General features: G+C 36.8%; 1 protein-coding gene across 1 annotated transcript in view; it reads left to right on the forward strand.

Annotated features, from left to right (window-relative positions):
* LOC150081659 (isovaleryl-CoA dehydrogenase, mitochondrial) overlaps positions 1 to 23,313 on the forward strand; it is a 116,867-nt gene that overhangs the window by 88,063 nt on the left and 5,491 nt on the right. The window contains exon 11 of the mRNA XM_090380580.1: positions 16,752 to 16,824. Within this exon, the coding sequence (XP_090236706.1) occupies positions 16,752 to 16,824 (73 nt within the window). The remainder of the gene's footprint in view (positions 1 to 16,751; positions 16,825 to 23,313) is intronic.

A 23,313-nucleotide genomic window follows, 5' to 3' on the forward strand; every position in this document is an offset into this window, starting at 1 on the left:
TGACTTTGTAAGGATTTGAAAAAAAATATAGTAGTGATACTAATCAAACAATGGTACTTAAGATGGATTATATGGACCTTTTCTCATAACTTCATTTAGAGGTTGGGTTCAAGCAGTGCTTCACAATTAAAGGTTCATTTGATAAAAAAAAAAAAAAAAAACTTATGTCATAATATTTACTGTTGCTAACCTAACTACTATCAATACATTGTCCAAGGATATCATGACTCAAATGGAAATGCTTGCGGCATTTCTGGTATGAGTCATGATTTTATCAGTTGTATAGACTCTGGCATGTAGTCTAGGGTCAGTATAGTACGCTCAAAAAATGTTAAATGCATGCTCAACTGATGATTCTTTTCTTTGCCCCTGTTATAAGGAGTGTACCTGATATCTTGTGACCTGCCAGAACAGAATAGACAAGTGCATACTCCTCTGGTTGAAGAAGATTTAGTTTAGGAAATGGATAGCATACTTTGTAACAAAGATAGATGGAATAGAACCAAGTTGTGCTTGGTGGGACAGCAGTTGATAATGTCACCAACAGATTGTCTTATTTTAAGGAAAGAAAAGAGAGCATTATTATTCATGTGTGGACTAATGATATTAAATGAACATGACTTGGCTATTTGTTGGATAAATATAGGACTATGCTGATAAACTGCCATGCGTTAAAAGGCGCCTCCGTAGCCAGGTGGGCAGGAGTGGCGGTGCGTAGCACACGCTTCTTGATTAGACCGGGGTTCGAGCCCGTGACCACCAAATACGGAGGATGCGGAAAGGTCAGGGAATGACTGCCGCATATCCCCTGAGCAATATGGCCTTAATTGCTAATGCTCCTAAAAAAAAAAACCAAAACCAAGCCATGTGTTAAGTCAGAATGCATGTGTGTCCACAATTCTGCCCAGACATGATAGGCGAGATCATATGCTGAAAGCTTTGTGGATTAACTTGTGACTTGAAGGACTCTACAAGGGTCTTTGGGGGAAATATTTATCAGCATGGCTCACACTTGTAGGTAGAAGGAATCTATTTTGTGGAGACGGTAAAAAAAGGCATGGAGCAGAAACAGAACGTCTATGAGACAGAAATTGGAGAGATTTTATAAGAAATGGATCATTAATTGACAGCCCTCTATTGAATGGAGTCTAAAAGCCAGAGAGAGGTTTTGAAGACACCATCCCAGATGTGGGAACAATATTCCATGGTAGAGTAGATTTGAGATTGAGGTGTATAAGGCCTTGAATGGTTTGAACAGGCTCAATGCTGATGGGATACTTCTGCATGCTGAGATTAAGAACCTGAGAAGGAATAGATTCAAATTGAGGAAAGACTACTCTTCCTATCCCGCCTGATCCTGTTCTTACAAGATGGGGAACATAGTTACAAGCAGTGTTGTTTTATGTTAAAAATTTTAATTCTATAAAAGAATTTGTTGATTCCTTGGATAGTCTGCATTCAGAGGGTATTGGTAGTGCTAAGGCAATGCTTTCTGTTTCTTTGACTAGAAAACATTTATTGCTCATTCAGACTCATTTCAGCTGGTTACCTAGTTGCATAACTGAACATGAAACATGAGGCTTCACGTTTAGTTATACATGTCCTTAAGTAGCACAATTGGAGAGATGGAAAAAGATGAATTGCAAATTTAAACGCTGCCTGGAGGCGTAGGAGAAGAAATAACAACAAAATACAATAATATTTTTTTAGAAAAGAACTGAGAACTCACTTTAAGGAAAATTTGTGAATTCATATATGGGAAAGGAATTCAACTTCCATTTCGACTAGAGGCTTCAAAAGCTCACATTTTTAAATACAGCCCAGTCACTTCCATAGAAATAGAAAGGTCATTCTCTGTGTATAAAATGATCTTGGATGATAAACACTACAAATTTACAGTGGATCACTTTGAGAAATATATTAATGTGTATTGTTGCAAAAATTATTCCAAGTGAATTTGAAAGGCAAAAACTTTTAAAAAATATCTTAAAGCTTTTCATAAATGGTTTTATTTAAAATGTTGAATACAAACAAATTGTGTTTCAATTAATTTTAATAAATGAGTAATAAATGTAAAAATTGTAGTGCATATATTATATTAGCATTTTGGTGCATATTTAATATATTTTGGTGCATATTTGACCTATGTTTTTTAGTGCATATAATTCAATGTCTACTTATAAGTAAGTATAAGGACAAAACCATTATACTACTTAGTGCTCTAAAGGTGAAAGCGAAGATTAAAAAGAAAGCCTCAGTTAGCTCAAGTATTTTAATAATTCCAAAAACCGTTAAGAATTTAGATTAGTAAATATAGTACAAAAAGAAGAAATGGTGTCTCGCCATACTACTGGTCATTTCTTGGAACTAATTTTTTTGTCTTGGGGGAGTCTCTAGAGCAGGAATCGGCAACCTGCAGCTCTTTAACTTTTAGCCCACATGTACAAGCTACGTATTTCTGCGAGCAAATATTTTCCAACATAAACTACTGTTTTCCCCAGGACCTGTCGAATGAGTGCACCGCCTGGCTAAAATTTAAGCAATTCTCGTGGTACTGTATGGTACTGCTCACCGATCTCGATCAATATTAATTCGAACATACTATGCAATAGAGATCAATGCGACAGGAGCATATAATGTTAAATTATGCAATTAATTTTTTCTCATGATGGCTTAAGTCACATTTATAAATAGCAGAAAACTTTATATTGCCAAGTATTACACTTCCCCAACCGGTTACTTCATAATGCCACCTGGCTGGCAAAATTTTCTGGGGAGAACACTGAACTATATTAAAAATAAATCAAGAAACCTTCTGGATAATGAGAATCTCTCAGCATGTCTAAAGATGAAAATTACGTCGCCTGATGTTGAGAGATTCGCTCAAGAAGTTCAGTGGCAAAAGTCATTAATTCGTACCTAACTTGATGTTTGTTACGTTTTTTCAGTATTAATAAATAATATCTCTAAAAATATATTTTTTTAATAAAACACCTTCCCACTCCATTCCATTTCTTAAAAAAACTCCCCCTTCTCCCTTCATCCAGCTTGAGCTGAGGTGCTGTGGCTCTTCGAATTCTTTTTTTCTAAAATTAAATCAAATATGGTTCTTCACTCAAAAAAGGTTGCCGACCCCTGCTCTAGAGCAAACTGTTAACAAGGCAAAAAATCATTTCTTGGCAAGACATAGTTTCAGCATTACAGCTTTTTTTTTTTTTTAAGTCGAAAAACATTTTGTAACCACCCATATGGAGTGAAGCGTCAGTTTAATGAATTCATGTAAATGTCAGAACAATAATTTCCATTTTCAAATTACTGAAGTTAGACTAGAAAGGTAGAGAGATCAAAATCTGCTAATCTTGAACAGGCAATTAACTGCTCAGTTAGTAAATCATTGCAGCATTACTGGATGGCAAAGACTAGTGTACACAGTATCGTTTAAGGATTTTGTGTTATCAAATTTCATTATAATGTTTTTATTTTTTTGTAGAAGTATGAATTTTTATTCCACTAAACTGATATTTTCATTACATTAATATTTCTTTAAATGAAACACTTTTATGTAAAAATGCATAGTAAATTGCCAAAGGATGGGAACTGACTTCTTTATAAATATTTTTTTACTCTGGCTTTTGTTATATTGACATTTTACTGTATTATGTGTTATATTATATTTGTTTTTTTTTTAAATTTATTACTTGTAGAAGAATAAGAGAAATTTACCGCAATATGATACATAGAACAGGAAACTAATATAATGAACATAAACGAATAAAACTAATATAACATTAATGCAAAATGATTACAGTTAAAAATAAATTGAAAACAATTAATAAACCAATTGAACACAATTAAAAATTAATTTAAAAAGTTTTGAAAAACGATTTTTCTTCCTTTTCCTTACTTTCCTTTATTTTCCTTACTGAAGTAAGACTTGAGAAAGGTAGAGAGATCAAAATATGCTAATCTCGAACAGGCAATTAACTGCTCAGTTAGTAAATCATTGCAGCATTACTGGATTTCTCTTATTCTTCTACAAATATTGAAATCAATGTAGAACGTATTGAGCACAATAGCTCTGGTTTATACTATCAAAGAAAGGAAAATCGTTTTTCAAAATTTAAGTTAAACTTTTTAAATTAATTTTTTAATTAATTTTTAATTGCCAATTGATTTTTTAATTGTTTTCAATTTATTTTTTACTGTAATCATTTTGCGTTAATGTTATATTCATTATGGTATAGTTTAGGGCTAAAGCCTCAGGTTACGTAAATAGTTTAACTAATGTACAAGTTAGTGTATTTGCATCATTTACTAAACTATACTGTAATATAAATTACTCCACACCATCAGGCATCTCTCATATTGTGGATTTATACTTCGCAACTCGGTTGTCATCACTGATGAGGAGTCAATAAGCTCCAAAATGGTGCCGTATGGGTGATGGTATCTACTGAGAATAAGTAACAATAGTCTGCTCCTGTGGTGAAGCATTACTTATTCGAGGTAGTGCAATACCATGGCAACTCATTGTGAAGATATTCACAATATGAAATATACTTAATGATGCCAATTTATAACTATTTATGTAGTTGGCTATGTACAGAAATGATGCAAATGCACTAACTTGTACATTTGTTATATTCATTTTAATTTCTGGAGAGTATCAAAAGGAAGTGTTCTACATATCATATTGAGGTAAATTTCTGTTATTCTTCTCAAATATTGAAATCGACGTAGAATGTATTGTGCACCATAGCTCTGGTTTATACTCTCAAATTTAAATTTATTACATATTTTGAGATGTACTAAATATATATATATATATATACACACACACACACACACACACCTGTTTGAGAGTATTGCAGCATACATTTTTTTAAAATCGAGTCTAGATTTCCAGATATTCTATTGTATTATACCGGGGTTCAAGCCCGTGACTGCTGAATACGGTGCTCTTTCTTGTATTCTGTGTATCTTGTAAACTCCTCTGACCGTTTGGTCGTCCCGGAGTATAAACAGAAAATTTATTTTATTTATTATTATTAATAAAAACTTTTTCTCCTTTATGGATTTTTTTCTGTCCTGTGATGGGTACTGCTACCAAGTGCATGGGGTAGTTGGTTGTGTCCGGTTACTATTATTAATATTATTACTGTTGTTTGAAGAACTCCGACTGTCGTACAGGTGTTCAGGATTGTGGCTTTCTGGGGTTCCATATATGTGTTCTCTGGGAAGCCTTTTATCACCATGCTGGTGGTTGATATGGTGATCAGGATGATCATTACATGTTCCATATGCTACATCTCTTTGACTTTCTGTCTCAGGTCTGTGTATTTCCTGATATTTTCCTCATAGGTTTCTGGAGATTTCTGGTGTTGGGCACCGCTATGTCAATTGGGTAGAGTAGGTAGCCATTTCCTTCTTGTTGATGAGAGTTATGTCTGGGCTATGAGGGTTATGTTGTGTGGGATCATCTTGTCTGTTGTTATGGCACGGTCCCAGTATAGTTTGTGAGTAGTGGTCTCTGATATGACCTGAGGTTTGTATCTGTAATACAGTTCATGAACAATTATCCTTGCAACCTGGTCTTTTTTTTTTTTTTTTTTTATGTGAACCCCAAACACGAGAGGTATTAGAACCTATAGTACTTAGTACCGTGGTTGGAGGTTGAGAAGACGAAAGAAGATATTTGTTGACATTGAACTTGAACTTCTGTAGATTGTAATTTTCAGGAAATACTTATGAAGGAAGGTTGTTCCAGAAAATGGCAGTTGAATGAATAAATGAGGAAGATGAAAAGTTGGTTCTGTGGGTTTGAAGTTGGACAGTAAATGGATGTTGGCTGGTGGCGGCACATGTTCGGACTGTTTTGAAAGATAGAGCGGGAATTATAGAAGCCAATTCAGAAGAACAGTGCCCATGGAAGTATCTGTAGAAGAGGCATGCAGCAGAAACAGTACGTCTATGAGAAAGCGAGTGGAGAGACTCTGTTAGAGATGAATCATTAATTAACCTAACTGCCCTCTTCTGAATGGAATCAAGAAGCCTGAGAGAGGTTCTGGGGACACCACCCCAGATGTGGGAACAATATTCCATGGCAGGGCGGATTTGAGATTTATACAGAGTGAGCAACTGTTTGGAAGAAAAGTAACACCAAGAGCGAAAGAGAAAACCAAGTTTTTTAGATGCAGAGGAAGCAATATTTGTAATGTGCTTGTGCCAAGAGAGATTAGAAGTCAGGGTAATCCCCAAAAGAGATATATCATTTGCCTAGAAATCGGAGTGTCACTAAAGGTAAGCATAGGAGCAGAAGAATCTTTTTGCGAGATATAAGACAAGACTGAGTTTTAGAAGGGTTGAAATCAACTAAGTTGTCTTTGCCCCACTGGAGAATTACCTGAAGATCGGCATTTAAGGAATTGGTAGCAGATTTTCGAGAAGTTGTAGCTGATTGAGCAGGACAAGGTTTCTCAAAATGGAAAGTGGAATGCAATGTGCTATCATCAGCAAAACTATGGATAGGATTTCCAGTCAATGGAAGAAGGTCATTAATATACAAGAGGAAAAGAGTGGGGGAAAGAACTGAACCTTGGGGGACACCGGCATTAGTGGTGAAGTTAGAAGACAGAGAGTCATCTACCATCACCCTCAGTGAGCGAACAGAAAGAAAACTGGATAACCAATTACTAAAAACAGTTGGCAAACCATAAGATGGAAGCTTGTTTAGAAGACCTTTATGCCAAACACGATCAAAAGCCTTTGAGATGTCAAGAGCAACTACTTGTGTCTCACCGAACCTTTCCATTAAATTAGTCCATAAATGGGTAACATAAGCCAGAATATCACCAGTGGATTGACACTGACGGAATCCATACTGGCGATTGTTGATCAGACGGAAGGTTTCTAGGTAGTTTAAAAGTTGGCGGTTAATTGATTTCTCCATTACTTTAGAAGAGTAGAAGTAATTGCAATGGGACGATAATTGGATGGGAGGGATTTGTCACCCTTTTTAGGAACTGGCTGGATATGAGCACATATCCAAGCAGAAGGAAAAACACCTTTGGAATAAGAAAGTGAAAAAAGTTGGCAAAGAATAGGTGTAAGTTCAGGAGCACAGGTTTTGAGAACAAGTGGAGAAATACCATCAGGACCTGGAGCTTTCTTAGCATCAAGATTCATCAAAATCCTTCTGATATCCTTTTGACAGAAGACCACAGGAGGCATTGAATGGAGCGTGTTAGGAATGATGGGAGGTGTTTTACCAAGATCATTAATACATGAGCTGGAAGAAAAATGGGATGCTAGAAGGTCAGCTTTATCCTTGGCTGAAGTGACAACAGAACCATTTGGTTTGGACAGAGGTGGGAGCAGAGATGGGCAAAAGTTGCAGCCAATAGCGTTGGCAAGAGACCAGAATGCTCGGCTACCATTAGGGCAAGAAGCAAGTTTTCTACTCTTAGCCTGTTCAAACTCTAGTTTGGACTGATTAATAACTGCTTTACAATTGTTGCGAGCTTTGGTGTAGGCAGAAAATGAAACTGAAGAATTAGAAACAAGCCAATTATGATATGCAACATTCTTCTCTTGATGAACAGCCTTAGCACATTTATTGGAAAACCAAGGTTTAGATAAAGGACGAGATTTTAAAGTGGAGTGTGGGATAATGGATTCCATTCCTGCAAGAATAATTTCACTGACATGATCTGAGCAAACGTTGACATCAGAACTTTTGAAACAGTAATCCGACCAAAGAAAAGAAGTCTCGCAGGTCATCCCATTTTGCATTCTTGTAATGCCAAACAACACGAGGTTGGGAATAGCCATGAGATAAAGGTTCCATTGGAGAAGAGACAATCACCAAGTTGTGATCTGAAGTTCCTAAAGGACCTCTCACTTCGACCGTGTACTTAGAAGGGTTGTTTGTGAGAAAAAGATCAAGCGTATTGGCTGTATGATTAGGATTGTCCGGTATTCTTGTAGGTAAATGAACAATCTGTGCTAGGTCATTAGTAATTGCAAAAGCCTCAGCATCTCGACCTGCTGGGTCGGTGTGACTAGAAAACGGAAGCCAGCTGGAGTTGTGAACATTAAAATCACCAAGGAAAATTACCTCACTGTTAGGAAAATTGGACTGGAGAAAGTCAAGTTGCAAAGAGAGGAAGTCAAAGAGCTCCAAGTGATTAGTGGAGTTGGGAGAACGGTAGAGACAACAGATGAATTTGACACAATGAGGTAGAGAGATTTTAAGCCAGAGAAGAACAAAGAGAGGAGATTCCAAATTGCCAAGAGAGGAGATTCCAAATTGCCAAGTCTCTGACAGGGAATATCAGAATGGACATATGCACAAGTACCACGTTTGAGGCGAAAGGAATCATACAGCGAATAATTTGGGCATCTGAGATGAGCAGTAGTTGAATCAACCGATAACTGAGATTCTGTCAGAAAAAGTACATGGGGTTAGGTATACTGCAAGTGGAAATGGACATCGTTGAGATTAGAATTGAGACCACGTATATTTGTGAAATGAATTAGGAAGTGCTTGGAAGGTTTAGATCTTTTCGCAGATAAGCTTGCTCTATTAGTTTGACAATTCATGGTGTATTCAATAGTAAGAAAAAGTGGGTGGGATATGCTGTATGAAGTAATGAAATTTTTGGATATGGCGTACACGTGGTAAGAATATACCCAGATCCTTGACATAACGTGGCCTCGACAATGCTCCCCGCATACACACTACTCGGACTCCCTCCAGTCACTATCTGGCAGAGTAGAGGTAGCAAGATTATACACTAGCTGATCCAGAAGCCTCCTAGAGAGTTACCAATAGGTTCGGTCCGGTGTACTAACTAGCGGCCAGCCTGCGAACACCATTTTAGAGCTGTACCCTCGAAATGTAAAGAATATTGGATCTCGACATGACGTTCATCATAACCTCAAAAGTCATCAATCATAGGGAAGGGTTGACCGGAACTTAGCTCTAGAGACTAAACATGGGTTCCACCACTTCAAGCCTCCAATAAGCAAAGTGGTGGTATTTCACTGGTTGATGAGAGCCATCTACCACCTAGTACTGCCTGGTAACATAGAGGGGCGGCGTTCCTCCATGTGGTGTGGGCGCCACACCTCGACCCCTGCTTATGTTGGTTCACACCTGGGTGGTCACCCACCATGTACTTGTGCATGGAGGTTATACCCAGGATTACTAACAGTCCCACCATCGTGAAGGTGCAAGCAGAGGATTTGGCTGTCACAGACCGTCTGGACTTCGCCGAAATTGGGTCCACTTGACTTGAGTGTCACCCGAATATCAGTTCCATCAGCGTTTTAGACTTCCATATAGCAAATACAGCTTGTCTGGCATATCTGAGAGAATGTCTGTGACAACCTGAAGGACCATCTTGTGCTATTGTGTTAATCCCCCCCCCTTTTTCCCCTGATTACTGTGAAGTAATGACTGAAATTACCAGCCGCCTCCATAGCCAGGTGGGAAGGAGCAGCAGTGCATAGTACACGCTTCTTGATTAGACCGGGGTTCGATCCCATCACCACCAAATACGGAGGATTTGGAAAGGTCAGGGAATGACCACCGCATATTCCTGGAGCAATATGGCCTTAGTTGCTAATGCTCCTAAAAAAACCAAACAACAAACAAACAACTGAAATTACCATATCCTTGCCATCCTGGATATCCTTCAAAATTTCAATTTATTAATAACATAGTTTCATCTAAATAAGTAAAAATGGATTAAATGTCATTAAGAAAAGGGCCTGTGTTTTGTAATGAAGATGGTGATTTTGTTCGCTATAACTATATAATACAGATGTGTTGTGAAAGCCTACAGTTGTTAGCCAGGAACAGCTATTTTGGTTCGGCACTTATGGGTTCAAAGGGTTAGATTCTGTAAACACCGGAAGGTTCCACTCAGATCAGAATGTGAATCTACGGCTAAGAGAGGGGGGGGGGGTAAGAAACCATGATTCTCACGTGAATAATAGATATCTGAAATACCTCTCTGCCTATGTAAGGTCTGCACAGATGTATGCTATAGCTTTACATTTGCCAAAAAGGAGATATGGAAGAGTGGGTATGTGCGTTGCAGGGATACTTGATACATGGCGTGATGAGGGGATAACTAGTTACCCCTTTGACTAAAATTCCATCATGTGCCGACCGAGTGTCTTAAGACTTGGATCTCCTCAACGAGAGCAAAGTGTGGAATAAACAGTTTGGGAGAACTTAGGACATAAAAACGGATCCTTGGGAGTGAGAGAGGAAGTTAAGGGAGAGGTCAAGAGTGAGAAAAGGTGTAGAGAAGACCACGAGTTCCAACAAGGAGAGCCTCACCCGAGGTAGAAGTCGACTTCCGATGAGACAATGCCCAGAGTCATCCTAACCAATGGAAGAATCAAGAATCGCTCGCTGATTGGGCCAGTGCATCATCTTAAGCTGGTAATTATACAAGTATGAAAGCGTTTGTAAGCATAACAATGACAAAATGGTTTCTTTATAATTCATAGAATTTGTATTTTAAGTGTAAAACACATAAATTTGTCTATAGATTACTCGAATATTTTGCATGCATGAACTATATTATGCCTATATTAATGGAAAGTGTGTATGTTCTTTCTTATAACAAATCATGTTACGTTTTGTGGTATATCTGTGGTATTTTGTAATGTTTCTCTTTTCTCTGCTAAAACCTCTCATTCAACCAGAAAGCAATAGAGTTAGTGTTAAAAGATGATTTATTGTGGCGTCGAGTAAATTATTTGCATAATTGCTTAATGTTAATCGCAATGCTAAAATCCAAACTGCAAGGTGTATAAGGGAAATGAACTTCTCCTCTATTCTGAGGGCATACGAGATTTTACCCTATAATACCACTAGACGAAAATAGAAGAGCGAAAATTGACACCAGACAATAGGCGAACATGTTAAGATATAATAAGATAGCCAAAAACGTCTTAACTACACTAAGAACAAAAAGTATTAGTTATGCCTAGTCTGGCTATAGCTTTACGGCCATGCCCTAGAGCACCACGAACAGTAGAGAAGTTCGAGGGTGACACTTGTCTATTAGTGTACTCCATCTGGGTGATAACCTTGCATCCTGTGATGATGTGCTGGATTGTTTCTGGGGCTAGATGGCATTGTCAACTTGTGTCATTTTTCACTCTGGGATCCTTGATGATATATATATATATATATCATTTAGTTCCTGGTGTTGATTACCTGGTCTTGGATGGCAAGCATGAATCCTTCAGTCTCAGGGAAGAACCTCCCACTCATCAGCCATGTGTTGAAAGGCATTTTTATCTATGTAGTCTTAAAGGAGGTCATTGCAATGTCTACCATGAAGTGTCTTAGCCTATCTTTCTGTCTGTTTCTGTTGTATGTGTCATTCAGCTTTGATTTTAGAAGGCTTCTCAGTGTGTGATGATATTTTTCATTCAGGCCTTGATCTCCTTCTGTTCTAGCTGTATAGAGGCTGCATCGTCCCCAGATGGGTCTCTCCCTCTGTTGTGGCTTCAGTCTGTTCACCAGTAGCTGGTAGTTTTGGACGATTGGATTTCCTTGATGCAATCTATGAGTCTTGTATTTGTCTAGGACAAATTGCATCCTGATGTCAGTGCTAAACCCTTCAATGATCTGGAGTAGCTGTCAGAGTTGATTTTCAGTTGCAGCATAGAGTTTGATGTCATCCATGTATATCAGGTGAGAGGGTGTGCAATTTTTTCTCCTTTTTCTGTGGTATATCTGTACTTGCTGTTATTGAGTATGGTGAACAGTGGGTTGAGTGCTAGATAGAATCGTAGTGGGCTCAGGGCATCTCCCTGAAAAATTTACCTTCTGATGGTGATCAGTCTAGTCCTGATGTTATCGACCTTGATGATGGTCCTCCATTTCCCCATGGTTTCTTCTAGGAAGTGTGTCAGTGTCAAGTTGACTGTAGATCTCTAGTGTCTCTGTCAGCCAGTATAAGGCATGGAGTCGAAGTCCTTGTGGTAGTTGATGTAAACCATGTACAGGTTGTGGTGCTTCTTGTAGGCTTGCTCCATAGCTACCACATCAATGGTCATTTGTTGCTTACATCCCTTCTGCTGCTTGGCCACTTTGTTCTGGTTCTCCAAGTGGTTTGATATACTCTTGGTTATGCAGCTGGTCAGGATCTTGTATATTGTTGTGAGAGGTAATCAGTCTTTACTTTGCTGGATTTTTTTTTTTTTTTTTTTTTTTTTTTTGTCTATTGTATTCAAATAGGTGAGTCCTTTAATCAGAGACTCTGGGATTGTTTCGGGATGCCTTGTAATCTGGGTGAACTATTCTGCTGTGTGTTTATGTGTGCAGCTGAACTTCTTTTACCAGTGGGTGTGGATGTTATCTGTTAGTAGGTTTGCCAGATGTGGAACTTCCTGATCGACTGTCGTATTTCTTCCTCCTGAATCTCTCAATCTGTCATCTCTTGTATATCCTTGGTTTTCTTCTGTTCTAGGTCTACCCAGGGGGCATGGTCATTATGGCTAACTTTGCTGCTTCACAGGTTACCAGAATTCTTCGAGTGCCTTCTGGTCAGGGGATCCATTGCTCTCCATCTCTTGTCCAAAGTTCATGTAGAAGGCTCTCTGGTTTTCATCAAATATACAGTTGTCTGTTTCCCTCTGGACACTCCCTATATTGGCAAAGTCTCTTACTGAGTGCAAGGAGTTTCTTCTCAAAGATGTCAAGGTATTCAAAGAATGCCTCAACACCTTTATAGGTCTCGTGTTTGCTGTGGATGTTGTCTTTTTTTGAGGATGGTCTTCACTTTTCTGATCAGCTTTTTACTTCTGTTACCCCATTGGCCCATACTGGGTCACTTGGCCTATCTTCACTCTTAACACTTCTGCCTTCTGCTGTAGCCCTCTTTCCCAGGCTGGTGGTTCCTTGACTTTGCATTTTGTTTTCTGTTGGTTTCTAGTTTCTCCTCTGTTCATTCTGGTGGCTGCTACAGCAGCACAGTAAATGGCTGTGCAGATGATATCTAGTATTATTTCCATGTTGTTGAGGTAATCTGGTGTTATTTGCCAATTGAAGTAGTCTGACTTGCCACAGGATTCTGTTTGGCCTCTGCTTTGGTAAAGTGTAAGTTTTTGTGGGTCCATCCCTTCGAATTCTGCTATGGCCTTCTTCCACTCTTTTATTCTGGATATCATAACCTTGTCTGTTTCCACTTCAGTTACTCCAGATTATAGTTCTTGTACTTGCTGTTCCTCATCCATTTCTTGTTCAGTTGTCAGTATTCTTTGTTATTTCTAGTTGGCTGCTCACATCCTGCTTGATTTTTTTCCAAGATTGCAGGAGCTGTCAGGTTCTTTGTGATGATGGTCTGTCTGGTCTGGCACCTCCATAGCCAGGTGGGCAGAAGCAGCAGTGCATAGCACATGCTTCTTGATTAGAACGGGGTTCGAGCCTGTGCCCCCTAAATACGGACGATGCAGAAAGGTTGGGGAATGACCACTGCGTATCCCCGGAGCAATATGGCCTTCATTGCTAATGCTCCTAAAAACCAAAATAACAACAACTACTATTGTCTGGTCTGCTATTTGCTGTTCAGTGACCTGAACATTCAGGAACCATTCCAGCTATTTGGTGTGTAGTTTTATCTTGTATATTGTTATGTCAGTCTCTAGCTTTGTTAATTTATAGTATATTTTCATGATGAATGTATTCATTTCTGTGCTCCACTCCATGCATCAGCTTTTTCTTCCTTCATGGGTGGTCATTGGCACAGTTGTACAGGAAGCACTCCCAGTTGATTGCGCTGGATAGTATTGCCCTTCCTTGTGTTAACCATATGGGTATAGTACAGCAGCACTTGTTCCACTGTCTTCCTTGGGAGACTGTCTCCAACTTATTGAGCCAACCCTTCAGCCTAAGTTCTGAATAGAGTTGACTTTATCCTGTGCCACACTCGATGCGGTACATTCAATATTTCTACTTTTCATCTTCATCCACTTATGGAGGTGGACCTGTTTAGCTTTGGCTTTTGCATCCAGTGGTAGATGCAAAGTAGTTATTGGGAGCAACACTAGATGTCATCATTCTCTGCTTCTGCCATCACTGCAGCCTTAGGGGATGTAGGTCCAATCATGTGACTTCCATGATTTTACCCCCCTTGTGTTTTTTTTTTTTTTTCAGGATTCAAACATCACATTGGTGGTCCAGCATTGTAACCACTCCAACATTGTAACTAGCATGCTAATTACAGCAGGCCCCCGTTATAACGTGGTTCGCTTTACGCTGATTCGCTATAACGCTGTTCTTATATTATAACCCCTATCTGACTATAACGCTGTCACAGGTCATTATAACGCTCTTTTACAGATTGCATTTTTTGGCATATTTAACAAAATCGTTTCATTTGATGGAGTCGATAGTTTGAAAATGAATAGCAAAACAGCATTAAAACGTTTCCCACGCCGATTTACAAAATTTTCCCACGCTCAGTGAAATTTTCTCGCAGGCTAATTTAATTGCAGTACATCACTTGTTACGTAGTTCCGAAATCATCATTTTAAAAAAATTATCAAGTATATTGCTTGTAATATTTGCGTTATATGCATTTATCCGAAGTCTAGTCATCACTCAATACAGTATTAGACACCGTGCGTAATGGTCAGTTTACTTGAACATTGTATTGTAATTATTGCAACCAATGCAGTTACATTTTTGAAGAGCTAATAATGACCGACAGGAATGAAAAAAGCAACGTCTGGGCGCAGTACGAAAACTGTAAATATAAGAAAAAGACTGAATTTGAAAATTAAATTGGACGTTTTGAAGCGAATCGATTCCGGTCAACGACAAGCGGATGTGTGCCATAATTTAGGACTTGCAAGTTTAACTGTAAGAACAATTATAAAAAAATAAAGAATTAATTTTAACAGCGGGAAAGATAGCTGTTCCACTGGAAGCAACTAGGGCTAGGCCGGCTATTAGGATTGAAATGGAAAGACTAATTTTATTGAAGATAATATTCCAATGCAGAATTCAGTTAAGTTAAATATTAAAAAAAAAAAAAAAAAAAAGAGAGAGAGAGAGAGAGAAAAAGAGATTAGCCAATATGATGATCTGAAGAAAACACGCCTAAAAAAAAAAAAAGTGGAACCATTTAAAACTGCTAAGGGCTGGTAGAATAGATTTAAAATCCAGGGAGAAGCCGCTAGTGCAGATCAGAAAGGAGCCGAAACTTTCAAAAAAGAACTTTTAAAATTATTGTAGAGGGGTTATTATGTGTTATACTTCTCAACAAATTTTTAACATAGATGAAGCAGGACTTTTGTGGAAACGAATGCCTAAAAGAAGTTTAATATTGAAAGAAGAAAAAACATGCCTGGTTTCAAAGAGGTGAAGAATCGGTTGACTTTATTGTTGGGTGGTAACGCTGCGGGGGATTTAAAATTAATACCCCTTTTAGTTTATTAGGTAGAGGGCCAAAGTTCAACTCAAAATCCACACATTTTTCATGATTAAATTCATAAATTAAATTAAATTCATTATTTTAATTGGAATTTTAAGTTTACTTTTGATACGTAAGTAGTTACCATATTATATACGTATGTATGCAGAATATTTTATATGTACGAATATTTGAATATTAAATATTTTTACCGACATTTGTGCTTCTTTTCACTACCGTTTATTATTGATTAGGAAATATCCTATGGCACCGACCGCAACTCACAAATACATATGTTACCTTATGGGAAAACGGCGCTCGCTTAGCGCGGATTCACTTAGCGCTCTGTTTTTCCGGAACGAATGATCAGCATTAAGCGGGGGTCACCTGTATTATTATTATTATTATTATTATTATTATTAATAATAATAAGATTATTATTAATAATAAGATTATTATTATTGAACCCTGAGTTTACTTTTATTTATATTGCTATTAAAAAATTAATAGCAATCAATTGCAACTGTGATAGCATTAGTCCTACATGACAATATATAGTTATTTACCACTTTTCACTTGTTTGGAGAAGTCTGGGTTCCATTCCTGTTAAAGACTTTTCTAGATTTGAAGCATTGATTGAAGAGCACTAGATTTCTAGTGCTCTTCAATCAATGCTGTTGTTATCTCAGGCAGATCTGATGCACCTAAAACTCGACAAAAAGAATAATGACAACATTATTGTGAAAGTATATGTTGAAAAATTTGGTAGCACACCAGTAAGAATAAAAATCTGTCTTCACCATTGGGCTGTATTATACACATAAATTGAAAAATGGGTTCAGGGTAAAAGGATTTTCAGTATCAGAAATATAAAAACTGCAACCAAGTATTTCCATTGAGTCAGGAGATAAATGGTGGAAGGAATTATAAGAGTAAAGTAAAAGACCAGACCCATTAATGTAATAAAGACAGTTCACGCATCTAAAAGAATGTAGTGTATTACTTACTTCATCATATGTTTAATGAAGAAATTAGAGTGTGAAAGTTCGTGTTTTGTAAGACTGAAGATAATATGGATACTCAGATAAGCACAACAAAAGATGAGTGTTCTTCAAATTTTTCTCATTGTTCTTAGAAGTTGCAAAAACAGTTTTTTCTGTTTTAAAAATGATTCTTTGATACTTAGAAAATTTAACCCTTTTATATTTATTTTTAATATTTATATTTATATTTTATATTTATATTATTTTTTTCCTTGGAGAGAAAATTTAATCCTTTTTATATTTATTTATTTTTTCCTTTTAGGATTGCGCTGGGGTAATTTTGTACTGTGCTGAAAAAGCAACACAGATGGCTTTGGATGCTATTCAATGTCTAGGTGAGATGCATTTAGGGGCTTTTGAATATAGTTGAAAACAAATTTTGGAAATTACTATCAACTGTGATGATATACTAATGTTGTATATGCTTCGAAATTTGACATCATAATTTTCACATATATTCTTCAAAATTTATCATCAGTATATTTACTATATGTGTGTGGGTGCGGTATCCCACACATCACAAGTTTTCAGATATACAAAACTTTCCACAAAATATGTGGTCCATTAATATAAGTGCAAAATAAGCAGTTATAATTTATAAATTTCTTATGATTTAAACTGCATTTCATTTGTGTTTAGTATTGTGGTATGTAAACAAAATTGATACTTGGTTAGAAAATCAAGAGAAAGGAAATATGTTATCCTTTAATAGAAATTCAGTTAAGCATTGATCATTGTGAACACATAAGATAAATAATTAAAATTTGTTTTTGGGATGATGGACCATTCAGCCAGTTTAGTGGCAATATCCTTTTTACATTAAAAGTTTTTCGATTCATTTTTTTTTTTAACCTGTAAAAGTGAAGGAGGATAATTCATGGAAATTAAATTATGTATTAATAAGTTGTGTATTATGGATAACAAAAATTTGAAGAATATATATGAAAATTATGGATTTATGCATCTAAAATAATTTATCATATTATTAAGAACAGACAGAAATACCTCTCTTTCAGATATAGGGTAAGTCACAAATCAGGATATTTGTTAAACAAAAATATATGTTGGAAAAAGCAAAGTTTTGTATTGTTGAGGTAACTCTTCTGGATAGAATTCTTTTAAAATTTTATTATAAATATTCAGGTGTGACAATCATTCAAAGAGAATGGCTTAAACATTCCAACTGTCCATCATCTTTGAAGCATTAGCATTAGTAGAGGCATATGGTGCAAGAAAGCAAGCTTATACAGCATCAGCCAAAAAAAAAAACTTTCATTTCACCCAACCATTTGCTACAAAGGTTTGTCCATTTCTTCCTTGAATTTATTTAAGTCTATCAACTTCTACAACAACAGATGGATGTTTGTTCCAGCAATCAACCACCCACTGGCTAAAGGCAAATATTTGACAACTGTCTTTCCTCAGTTTCAGTTTATGCCCCCTCGGGTTTGTAATCTGAGCAAAAGGAAGAATCCCATCAGCTGATCATGACGTTTTCTCAGGGTTGTAAATCTATCCTCTAAACATGAAAAGCTCCTCAAGAGTAGGAGGGTGCGGCCGGCAACCCTTCTGGTACAGTAAAATAATTTCCGGCTCTACGTGCTGATTCACAAATATTTTTCCTTTCAGTGTTTTCACAGAGTAGAACTAGTAGGTTACCACATCTGTGCACTGAGTAGTGATAAAAATTGAATTTGTGTTGTTTTTATATTGTAGTGTTTAAAACTGAATTTATATATTCAGAAATTCATTTAGTGCTACAGTGAACAAGCAGACACATAAGTGTATCATTCATCCAGACAATTTTTGTTATGTTTGTGGACAGTTTACCCCAAAGACTTAAAGGAAAAATATCTATGACATTGCAGAACTTTCATATTCTTTTTATTTCTGATGTAAAATTGGTGATCAAGACAAACCTTGGGCACCTCACAAGTGATTTATTACTGTATGACAAACCTTAGAAAGTGTTTACATGCAAACTCAAAGCATTACCTTTTGCAGTCCCTATGGTTTGATGAGAACTATCTTTGGCAGCCGACCGGGCTAGCCAGGTAGGTAAAGTGCCTGCCTAGCAACCCAAAGGTCGCGGGTTCAATTCCCGCCTTGGGCTTGGATCACAGTAAAATGCAAAAACTTTGGGAGGTGCAATATGGCCATAGAAGCTGATGCGCCAACAACTAACAAAAAAAAAAAAAAAAAAAAGAAGAACTATCTTTGGCAATCATTTAAGTCAGTAGTGCATAGATTTTTGGGAAAGAAGAAAACTATGAAATGTTGGTGTATAATTTACTTGAGTGCTACAAAAACATGGGCTGTCTAATGTCGTTGAAAATTCATTTTTTTCATTACCATCTCGAATTTTCCCCCGAAAATCTGGTAGATATGAGTGATGAACAAGGTATTTCCATGATGGAAAAGCGGTACCAGGGTCGCTGGGATCCTGTAATGATGGGGGATTACTGCTGGTTCCTTGTGAGGGAGAGTAGCAGGAATACAAGAGAAAATCCCTTAGTAGCAAACATTTTTAAGGACAATTACAGGTATGCTGATATATATTATTGAAATATAACTATTTCGCTATGATTTATGATATTTTTTCCAAAGTTAGGAGTTATAGAGAACATATAATATTTTTTTACACTTGTATTACGAACTTGAATTATAGTATATATCCCTCCCTTCATTTTAACATTAAATGTTGCTACATCTTTTAGGTGCCTCCGTAGCCAGGAGCAGCAGTGCGTAGCACACGCTTCTTGATTAGACTGGGGTTTGAGCCCGTGCCCACCAAATACGGAGGATGCGGAAAGGTCAGGGAATGACCACTGCATATCCCCGGAGCAATATGGCCTTAGTTGCTAATGCTCCTAAAAACCAAATAACAGCTACATCTTTTGATGTACACTTGATAGACTTTTTATGATGATTTTTGGAATCAATGCATTTATTTCCTACAGAATCACATATTTTCATTGTGGAGGTATGAAAAAAATATTTTTTTTTGTTGGCTAGTGTAATTAACCCTTTGGACAGTATATATATATGTACAGTACACACATTTTTTGTGTGTGGGAGTACTCACATACACATATACACCGATAAGAACGGACCTATTGCAGTGCTTCCTAGTCTTGGTAAAGTTTATGAGAAGCTTTTAGCCATGTGGATTGCTATCTACCAAAGAAGTAATATTGGCGTTTCTAACAAACAATATGGTTTCACTCCTGGTGTTGGTACTGAGGATGCGCTTCACTCTTTCGTTCGCAATGTTCGGGAATTGAATTATAAATATACCTTGAGAATTTTTGTAGACTTTGGTGCCTTTGATTCCATTAGTTAGGACAGTGTACCGATTACATTGCATATGGCTAAATGTTCTTTTAATATTTTCTCTATAATTAAAGATTATTTTAGTGATTGCACAATAACAGTTAAGTTGAATTTTGGATCAATTACACACATGTGACTCGAGGCTGTCCTCAGGGATCTGTTTTTGGTCCTTTAATGTGGAATTTGGTTTTGGAAGATTGGCTCAAAAGAGAATTTGACCACTCACACACAATCACACAATAGCTTATGCAGATGATATGGTAATATTTGTGCACGGAAACTCTGGAAAGGAGCTTGAAATGAGGTCTGATTGCATATTGAAAGAATTATGCAAATGGTGTAATTTACATAGGTTGACAATCTCTACATCCAAAACTAAAATCATGATGTTGAAGGGTAAATTGGCTCTTAGTAGACCTCTGCTTGTAAGGTTGAATGGTATTTCCTTACAGCAGACACTAATAAATACTTGGGAATATGTATTGCTAGTGGCTTGAACTTTATCTTGCATATTAACTATATAAAGCAGAGAAGGTGAAGAAATTTATTGCAATGATCACAAGAATAATGCAGGTGGAATGGGGGATAAAGGGGAAAGCACTCCATTTGATTTATGATTATATTTTTCTGCTAATTGTTATGTATGGTGCATTAATCTGGGTTGGCTATGCAATCAGAGTAATCAATGCCAGAAAGCTCTATTCTGTACATTGAGTTATGTTACTCAACGTGGTTATGCCCTGCAGAATGGTTTCCACAGAAGCTTTGTAAGTTGTTAGCTGGCAAAATGCCACTTGATTTCCAGTCAGTGTTTAGAAGCCTATCCTTTATTTGAGAAGAGGTATAAAATCTGAGTTGCTGGGCGTCAAAATTAACACTTTAAATGACTTGAGAAACAAAAAGAGGATTTGGGAGCTCCTTTTACAAAAATGGCAAAACAGATGGAATTGTTCGGAAAAAGTTGGAATAACATTCAAATTTTTCCCTTGTGTTAATGGTGTGAATTATATTAAACCGATCTGGTTAGTACCAAATCTACATTGCACATTCTTACTAACAGGTCACGGATAATTTTTTGCTAAACTGAATAGTCTTGGAATCATAGCAAGATGCAACTGTACGTGTGGTGATCTGGAAACATAGGAACATGTGTTTAATTGTTTGGAATATGCTGATTTGCATTTTGATTTACTGAATAATGTTGATAATGTAACTTGTCTGGTGGATGGGATTGAACCAGTACTTATTAAAACAAGGAAAAATTTTATTGCTTATCAAAATTTTTCAAATTCAGTTTTTGTGAGAAAGAATATACTTTTGCAGTTGGAAGAGTTAAGGTTGAATAATGGATGAATTAGTGGACTGCGCCCTCTTCTTTACATGGAACAGTATGCTATTTTTTATATAGGAACGGAGTAAATTCTTTGCAGAGGTGGACAGGATGTTGGTATTCTGTTTCCTTAATCGGTGGGTGTCCACTTCTGCTCCTGCCACATAGTTGGCAAGAAGCCTTAGTTGATATTTTTCTTGGATTTTATCTTGCAATAAAACCTTCTTCCAGCTTGGTTTTGCTGGTTATTATGAGTAACTTCTGTTGAGCTCTCTGACTGCTGGTAGATGTCTGTTTATTTAACTATTTGTCTTTTAGAGATTACGGGCAGTGATCAGTCTCTAGGATGTGATGCTTGTGCTCATCTGTGGACAGTGTCCTTTCATCGGTTTCTGCTGTAGCCTACTTGACCAGGTTGTTGTGCTGTAGCTGAGAGGATGACCATTGTACAGTATAGTTGATTTGTAACGTGAATGTGAAATTGTATTGTTAATAATTGTATAATGTACTATACCATTTCTATATGTATGGCGGATTTGCCAGATTTTTTTTGGCTAGGGGCCACTTTACTCAGTAAATGAAGGAAAAAAAAAAAAAATGAATGATAAGAACAATTAGGGAATTATTGCAGATTCCACCCATGCATGGTACTACTAGTACTAATAATACTAATAAAAAAAAAAAAAAAACTACCCACCTCATCCCTATATCCCCTCCAAGGTGTTGCTAAATTCCCTAGAAGTGGAAGAGGGCATAAATTCAAATTGAGGAAAGACAGTTGTAGGATAGATGTGCGGAAGTTTGCCTTTAGCCAGCGGGTGGTTGATTGCGGGAACAAACTTCCATCTGTCGTTGTAGAAGTTAGCTGAAGTAAATTCAAGGCAGAACTAGACAAACATTTGGAGCGAGTGGATGGGTGAAATGAGGGGTGTTTTTTTTTTTGGCTGATACTGTATAAGCTTGCTTTCTTGCATCATATGCCTTTACTAATGCTAATAATGTTCATCTTGAAGAAATGATATTGTTATATGCTCTTGTTTGAAGCCCTCCAAAAATCTATTAGAAGGCTTTCAAGCCTTCTAACAGAAATAGCTCAAAAATATCCAACACTTCAATTCAGTAATAATTTTAAAAGATTCACATTTCAAAATTGCATCACTCACTTCATGAGGATGATGCAGATAGGAGAATGTAATATGCAAGAAAGTTTCTCTAGTTATGAAAAAGTAATGAAAATTTGCTTAGTTATGTCTTTTGAACTGATGAGGCAGTTTTAAAGATTATTGGAAATGTTAACTGACACAATTGTGTTTATTGGGGTACTGAGAACCCTAGCAACCAAATTGAAAATGAATTAAACTCTCCAGATGTTGTTGTGTGGAACAGAATTTGTTTTGAAGGGATTGTTGGACCATTTTTTTTTTTTCTCCAATGGTAACGTTACTTCAGACTAATGTTCATCAATGTTCAGAATCTTGGATTTTGAACTGGACTGTAATGAAGAGACATCTTTTTTCATATTCCTGCATGCCCTTGGGATGATTATATTCTGTTTTAAATATTACCAGACAACTGGATTGGGCATTGTAGCTGTCAGTTCTAACCCCTGCAGATGTTTTTTCCCTCTGGTGCTATTTAAAAGACCATATCTAATCCAGCAAACTTTGTGCCAAAAGCATTGCCTATAGCATTGAAACTAAAGGATGCCATTTTGAAGTTTATCATATGACTTGAAAATTTTTATATTAATTATATTCTGTAATTTGTACTAATCATTAATTCAGACTACCCCTTCACTCTGTTTTAGTCTGAATTACTGAGGTTTTATGTGCTCCTAGCATTTCTTTATGAGTGAGTATATGTGTGCTTGTTCGTGTTCTTGGTATCTCTGTAATACAGCCCACATACAGTAATTGTTAGTCTAATGTAACTCCCACCCCCTGCTTCACACGCTAGTGCATATCTGAGTGGAAGCAATACAAGGATCAGTTCCATCTCTGCTTATGGCTGTCATCAAACTATCAGTCTCTGGATATCCCTCCAAACTAGCAATTTTATGTTTAGTGTGCTGACTACTGAGGACATTAGTAGTCAGCATATATTCTTGATTACTTTCTATTTGAGTATATTCTCTATAAAAACAGTCCCTTCTCTTAACAAG

This window comes from Mastigoproctus giganteus, chromosome 8 (genome assembly GCF_048544385.1).
Source record: "Mastigoproctus giganteus isolate SK-2022 chromosome 8, ASM4854438v1, whole genome shotgun sequence".
In the NCBI taxonomy this organism is placed as follows: domain Eukaryota; kingdom Metazoa; phylum Arthropoda; class Arachnida; order Uropygi; family Thelyphonidae; genus Mastigoproctus; species Mastigoproctus giganteus.